Source organism: Stomoxys calcitrans, chromosome 1 (genome assembly GCF_963082655.1).
Source record: "Stomoxys calcitrans chromosome 1, idStoCalc2.1, whole genome shotgun sequence".
In the NCBI taxonomy this organism is placed as follows: Eukaryota; Metazoa; Arthropoda; class Insecta; order Diptera; family Muscidae; genus Stomoxys; species Stomoxys calcitrans.
This window is the reverse complement of record NC_081552.1, coordinates 180,708,387-180,714,908: the sequence shown is the minus strand read 5'-3', so window position 1 is coordinate 180,714,908 and position 6,522 is coordinate 180,708,387. Positions and strand designations below refer to the sequence as shown.

General features: G+C 36.4%; 2 protein-coding genes across 2 annotated transcripts; one reads left to right on the top strand and one right to left on the bottom strand.

Annotated features, from left to right (window-relative positions):
* Positions 1–2,205: 2,205 nt before the first annotated feature.
* LOC106093549 (phosphomannomutase) lies at positions 2,206–3,199 on the top strand. Its single transcript, XM_013260615.2, has one exon. It carries the CDS (start codon positions 2,361–2,363, stop codon positions 3,120–3,122), a length of 762 nt encoding a protein of 253 aa, XP_013116069.1. The 5' UTR covers positions 2,206–2,360; the 3' UTR covers positions 3,123–3,199.
* Positions 3,144–6,318, bottom strand: LOC106093548 (kelch domain-containing protein 4). The gene is made up of 4 exons (XM_013260614.2): positions 4,821–6,318; positions 4,444–4,752; positions 3,961–4,381; positions 3,144–3,896 (listed from the first exon to the last, which is right to left on the bottom strand). Exons 1-4 carry the CDS (start codon positions 4,932–4,934, stop codon positions 3,196–3,198), a joined length of 1,545 nt encoding a protein of 514 aa, XP_013116068.2. The 5' UTR covers positions 4,935–6,318; the 3' UTR covers positions 3,144–3,195.
* Between the last annotated feature and the right edge of the window lie 204 nt (positions 6,319–6,522).

Here is a 6,522-nt window from a genome sequence, read left to right as displayed (position 1 = left end):
GTGAGCAAAAGCTCATTTTTTATGGCTACAAATTGTTCAAGTTGTGAAAACAATTCAATTTGGGGTTGCTTTCATTCAACTTACAACAAAAACAGCAGATTTCTTTATGTTTTTGTCAGAAGGAATAGAGCAACGCTCTAATCGAAAAAAATTACAATGCTATTTTGAAAAATGATTTTCATGCGTTTTTTTTATTTGCATCACACTATGTGTGCAACTTTAGCAATTGCAAAATTTGACATGTCATAAGACAAGAACATGAGAGCGCCTTTAGTTTGTATGGAGAAAAATGCTATTCCCGTTTTCCTAAGCGGCTAATCTTATTCCCGCTTACTAATGCCGTTAATTAAAAGATATGATGTCAACAGTCAATTTGAATGATAAAACTAAAAGAGGAAGAACGCAATTGGACATCGCTTAAGTAAGTACAGAATTGACAGCTTAAGGTGCTATTACACGACATGTAGATGTCTTATGGCATGTCACTTTTTGTATTCACATGTAATTGAAAATGTTTGTCAAAATTGTCAATTTACATACGATTCATCATTTTTGCTATCACATCTGTATGTTATTTTCGTATGACATAACCTAAAAATTTGAGCAAAATCAGATTTTTTTATGCATAATAATTGTTAAAGCTGTGAGAAAACTTGTTAAATCATAAATTTGTGAAAACAATTTAATTTGGGGTTGATTTCATTCGACTGGCAACAAAAACAGCTGATTTCCTTATGTTTTTGTCAGAACAATTAGAGCACGCTCTAATCGAAAAAAATATGTGCTATTTTGAAAAGTGATTTTCATATGTTAGTTTCGTTTGTATCACACGACATGTGCTTGATATGACATGTCATAAAACAACTACATGCCGTGCAATAGATCCTATAATACCGCCAAACTTGGCTGCTAATGATCGTCTGTTTTCAGCTGTTCGCGTGAGACCACCTATGATACAATTAGGAGGTAGTGTCATTAGCACAACAATAAAACTCTACCCCCGACGAAGCAACCTTGAGTGGCAAGTGCCGTAAATTGAAATGGGAAAGTGGTATTAGAAATAAACTGTGTTTTACAACTAATTTCCTTCAAATGTGTTTTATATATGTATTTTCATCATTATAACACTGTCTTGTTGCTAATGCGTGTAATATCCGATCATATAGAACAAATTTTTAAGATTTTAGAAAAAAAATCACTGCTGTGTTATCAAGCCTTTGACATTTAGATTTCCTTCAAAATCAAAACAAATATAAAAAAATTTTACAGGTGTTTGCATGACCTCAACTTATAAGTGCATCCTGGAGTCCACCTGTTTAAATCCGCTTTGCAAAAATGTTTGCAAATACTATGGTACAATTAAGAGGTAGTGTAATTAGCACAAAACAAAATACTACCCCCAACAACCATGGTTCAATTAAAAAGGTTAGCTTACTTGCCCAGCTGATGAAATTATCCATGACATAATTACCAGGTAGTTTACAGTAAACAGCTGAGTACAACGTTTTCTCGCAAAGTGCACTATCTGTCAACGAGTTTTGGTTGTGTGTGTGTATTATAGTTGAGAACCATAATACACACAAACAACGAAAAACGGCGCGAACTAGTAGCATACACAACATCAGTGTTGCACTTATCACTGGTATTGACAGATAGTGCACTCAACATTTTGTTGTTGGGCAACTAAATGAATATATCTTGGAATTGTCCAACTCCAGAGTTGTATCCAAATCCCACTAGAATGCCAAAAGCTTGGTCTGGATTTTAAAATTTTTCCACATTTGGTTCCATTCTCACATTTTAATTGTTATAATTTTTAATTTACACGTTTATAATCATAAATCTTTTGATCTTGTAGCTGCTACACATGATAAATAAAAACTAGAATGTCAATTAGGAAGTGTCAAGAAATTTGATAATCTAGTGGGAATTTGCGCCACCATTTAGTGGGAAGAGCGTTTAATTTATCCATCCGCCCGACTGTCCCAAAGGGCTTTAAACGGTGAAAAACGAACAAAGTACCAGCCATTATGTGCTTGAACAAAATCACTTTCGGTTGCAAAGACCCATATGCGCCAAATTTGTTTGCCGCAATGGCTTCTACTCATTTCGTGCAGTGAAAACTGCTTGTGAGTTGCGCACCTGAGAAACATCTGTTACCGGCTAATGAATTTGACAGCAGCATCAGCAATTGTCCTCAGGGTTGTATTTGGGCAATCACCTACTCAGTCTAGACATTCTGAACAATTCGTTTACGTGGTGTTGGTCATATCGACCAGAAAGAAAGATAATTTTTGAACAAAATTATTCACCAGTTCACCAGAACTAAATCATTCCATTGATTAATTTCATCAGCCAACATGACGTCATTGAAGAAAGAGGAAATTCTTTTGCTGTTTGATGTCGATGGAACACTAACTCTACCACGTTCCAATATCACTCCGGAATTTGAAGAATTCGTGTACACCCAAGTTCAGCCTAGAGCAACCATTGGTATTGTGGGCGGCTCGGACTTAGAGAAAATGTTTGAACAACTGAATGGCCGTAAAATTCTTGAAAAGTTCGACTTTGTATTTCCTGAAAACGGCCTGGTGCAAATAGAAAAGGGGCAAGAAATGGGTAAACAAAATATTGTTAAACACTTGGGAGAGGATACACTACAACGTTTCATCAATTTCGTATTGCGATATCTGTCGGAACTAAAGTTGCCCTTTAAGAGAGGAACATTTTTGGAGTTTCGTAATGGCATGATGAACGTTTGCCCAATTGGAAGGCAATGCTCAAGGGAGGAGCGTAATACATTTGCAGCTTATGACAAAGAACATCAAATTCGCAGCAAAATGATTGCAATTCTTAAAAAAGAGTTTGCCGATGTGGATTTGACCTACAGTATAGGAGGACAAATAAGTTTTGATGTCTTCCCCAAGGGCTGGGACAAGACATATTCATTACGTTACATCGAGGCTAATCACAAGTTCAAAGAAATTCATTTCTTTGGAGACAAAACGGAACCCGGTGGCAATGATTACGAGATATTTATTGACCCACGTACAATATCCCACAAGGTAGAATCACCAAATGATACCATGCGCATTTTGCAAGAGTTGTTAGGAATAAGTTAGTACCAAACGTTCCTTAAAAAATTCATGTAAAATATTTGTTTTTCTGTTTTAATAAAAATTGTTTTCCTATTGCCTAATCTGTGTCCATTTCTGAAGAGCCATCATCATCGTTGTCATCATCATCCTCATCACTTTCCTCAGAATCGCTGCTGTCACTGTCACTATCTATCCAGTCATGAGCATTCATATCGTTTGGTATGATAGCCCTCCACTCTTCCAGTTTGTGCAAATCTAAGGCATAGAAATCGTTGAATGTATATTGTTTACTATCCTCTTCGTAAAGGCCACCATAAATATACAATGTGCCCTTGCACACACAGATGCCAGGGTTCATTCGAGGCGAGGGCACGTTTTTGGGTCTCCTATTGGGGAAAAGACTGGGTACTTTTGGTAATGCCGGACTCGATGTGGTGGGACCTGCCACAGTAACAGTGAATATGCCATCAGATGTAGTAGTAGTTTGTGGTTTGGAGGCATCCTCCTCGTTCATTTCAATGTCGTTTGCCCCAGCTTTACTATCTTTTTTGTCTGATTTTGTTTTTTTGTGGATTTCCATTAAACGCCATGTCATGGCTGTTAGATCAAGTGCCAGCAGATCATCGCCAAATTGACCTTTAACATCCTCTTCATCTTCATCAATATCCATGACACCTCCAAAACAATAGGCCTTGCCATTAGGGGCAGTACAACAACCAACACTGCTGCGTGGCAATGGTTTGTAACCTCCACATTTGCTACTAACCCATTTAAATTTATTCGAGTCAGGAGTATTTTCTATATAAAATTTAGGATATATACTATTAATTAGCGAAAAAATGTCTATCAATTGAATACCTACTGTCGGGGGTTAAAGTATACATATCCGTATGGGTTATTCCTCGGTCGACATCCTTTTTCATTTGGGACTTTGAATAGCCGCCCCATACTAAGATTTTACCATCTGGAGTGGCAGCCATACAACATGCAGATCTAGGTGGAGGCAATATGGCAGCTGCTATTTCCACTTGTAGCCAAGTGTAGGATTCTAAGGAAAATATATGCATATCATTGAAATAACGATAGGTTTGATTGTTGTCGTGAAAGCCGCCGAAAACAAATAGCTTCTTCTTTGCAACGACCATGCGGTGACCACTACGAGCACTTGGACTATTGGATGCATTGATTTTTTCCCATTTACGCGTCTTCAGGTTCATCATCCACAAATCTTTGTAATGGTAAAATTGCATTTGAGAAGGGCTAGCATGTTCGCCACCAAAAAGCTACAATGGTTTATTTTAATTAATTGCAAACATTATATGGTTCTTTACAACGACAAACTTACCCATAGCTGACCCCCGTCAGTAGCAACAGTAACCATTTGATGGCCACTTCTGGGCGTTGGCCCACTTGGAGATTTAACTTGCTTCCATTCACTTTTATTTATGTTGTAGAAAAATAAATCATTGTACACGCACACCTTTTGGCCGTTGAAGAATTCTCCGCCGAATAATATCAATTCCTCTTTCTCGGGATGAGCAACTAGAGAAAAGCTTGACCTTGGACTGGGAGGAGTGGCACAAAATTCCTCAATTACGGTTTTCAATCTGGCTTCTTCAGATTCCAATTTGGCCACAAATTCTGCAATATCAGCCTTGGAATGCAATAGAAATATGTGTTACTCCCCTTAAGTTTTTTTCTGGCCCACTTCGACATATTTACCTCACCCAACTTTTCCAACATTTTCTTTTGTTTAGCTGCTAACTTTTTGTCGGTTTTCATGGCTGTTTTTTCGGCTCCCTTGCCTTTTTTCTTATTTTTATCCTTTTTGCCCATTTTTTTCCACACACTTGTTGGCTTTTGGAAAATCAAATGGCATATAATTATACCGGCTGTGCTGTTTGCAACTAAAAATTCATGAAAACAAAACCATATGTAAACATAGCACGTGTTCGTTTGACAATTCGTAGCAATGAGAGCGTCGGGAGAGCATGGTACAATTAAGAGGTAGTGTCACTAGCACAGCAACAAAAATCTACCCCCAACGAAACTACCTTAAGCGGTTAATGCCGAAAATTTAAATGTCAAAGTGATTTTAGAAATAAACTTGGACCATCCGATCATCTGTTTTACCTTTATGAATTCAGCTGTCGAAAGCCTTAAATATGGACTTAATGAGCAGTCTAAACGGGGTTTTGGTTTTACAAGTTATCTTCTTCAAATGTGTTTTATATTTGTTTATCATTATAACTCTGTTTTTATGTTTATGTGTGGAATATCGGATCAAATGGAATATGTTTTTAAGATTTAAAAAAAAAAATCAAACACAAAACCAAAACCAAAACAAAAATTAAAATTAAAAACTATACTCAGCTGTTCGCATCACAACATTTGATAAGTGCATCCTGGAGTCTACCCTAGGTTGATTTAAGATGATAAAATTTTCTAATTTCAGAGTTGTATCCAAATACACTCTCAAGCCCCTCGTACTGACTTCATTCGTAGCGAAAATACCTATTAAGTTATTGCGGAATCAAAGCAAGAAATGGGTAAACAAAATATTGTTAAACACTTGGGAAAAGATACACTACAGCGTTTCATCAATTTCGTATTGCGATATCTATCGGAACTAAAGTTGCCCTTTAAAGTTGAGTATACTGTTCAGCTTTTCTGGCGGAATGTTGTCAAACTCCATATAACTTAAAATTAATTCACTTTTTGTCGTTTCTGAGTATTCTTTAAGAGTGCAGAACAAAACTATGGATGTCGAGGGACCAAATAATTCTATTAGGGTTGTCCCTGAGTTAATTCTGATTCTGTGTTTTCAATGCCTAGAATCGGAACACAGGGCTATGTGGCAGCTGACTACAAATATAGTTAGATCTGTTCCATACTCAGACGTTGAGGGGTCCATGCACTCACTGTAAAGGTTGGTACTATTGTATATTAATTTTCGCAGTGAAACTTCATATAAAAAAAATAAGCGGAAAATATTGATGAAAAGTGTTCGTTTCGTTATAACTTTTTTTCATCTAGTGAAAATTTACTTTTCACGACGCCCAAGAAGTGCACAATCAAAGTTGCTGCGCAACAAGTCGTTTTCTTATGTAAAATAAACGCGATTGTTAAACTTCTAATTGTAACTTAGTTACAAGTTAGCAAGACCACTAACTTGCTCGGGGTGAAAAAAAATATTATTTGTGGATGCATAAATTAGAAACTATTTGTATATAAATATAAAAATATGAATAAATACAATTCTAAAATAAATAATAAAAAATAAATCTTTCTTTCATAACAAACCATGACATAATTACCAGCTAGTGTACCGTAAACAGCTTAGTATAATATTTCTCGCGAAGTGCACTATGTGTCAACGAGTTTTGGTTGTGTGAGTGCATTATAGTTAAGAACCATAACTCAT

Excerpts from the sequence above, each read along its gene's own strand:
- LOC106093549 (XM_013260615.2), top strand. The coding sequence starts at position 2,361 with ATGACGTCATTGAAGAAAGAGGAAATTCTTTTGCTGTTTGATGTCGAT.
- LOC106093548 (XM_013260614.2), bottom strand. The coding sequence starts at position 4,934 with ATGGGCAAAAAGGATAAAAATAAGAAAAAAGGCAAGGGAGCCGAAAAA. Across the intron at positions 4,382-4,443 it reads CTGACGGGGGTCAGCTATGG|CTTTTTGGTGGCGAACATGC; the intron begins GTAAGTTTGTCG and ends AAACCATTGTAG. Across the intron at positions 3,897-3,960 it reads GTATACTTTAACCCCCGACA|AAAATACTCCTGACTCGAAT; the intron begins GTAGGTATTCAA and ends AATTTTATATAG.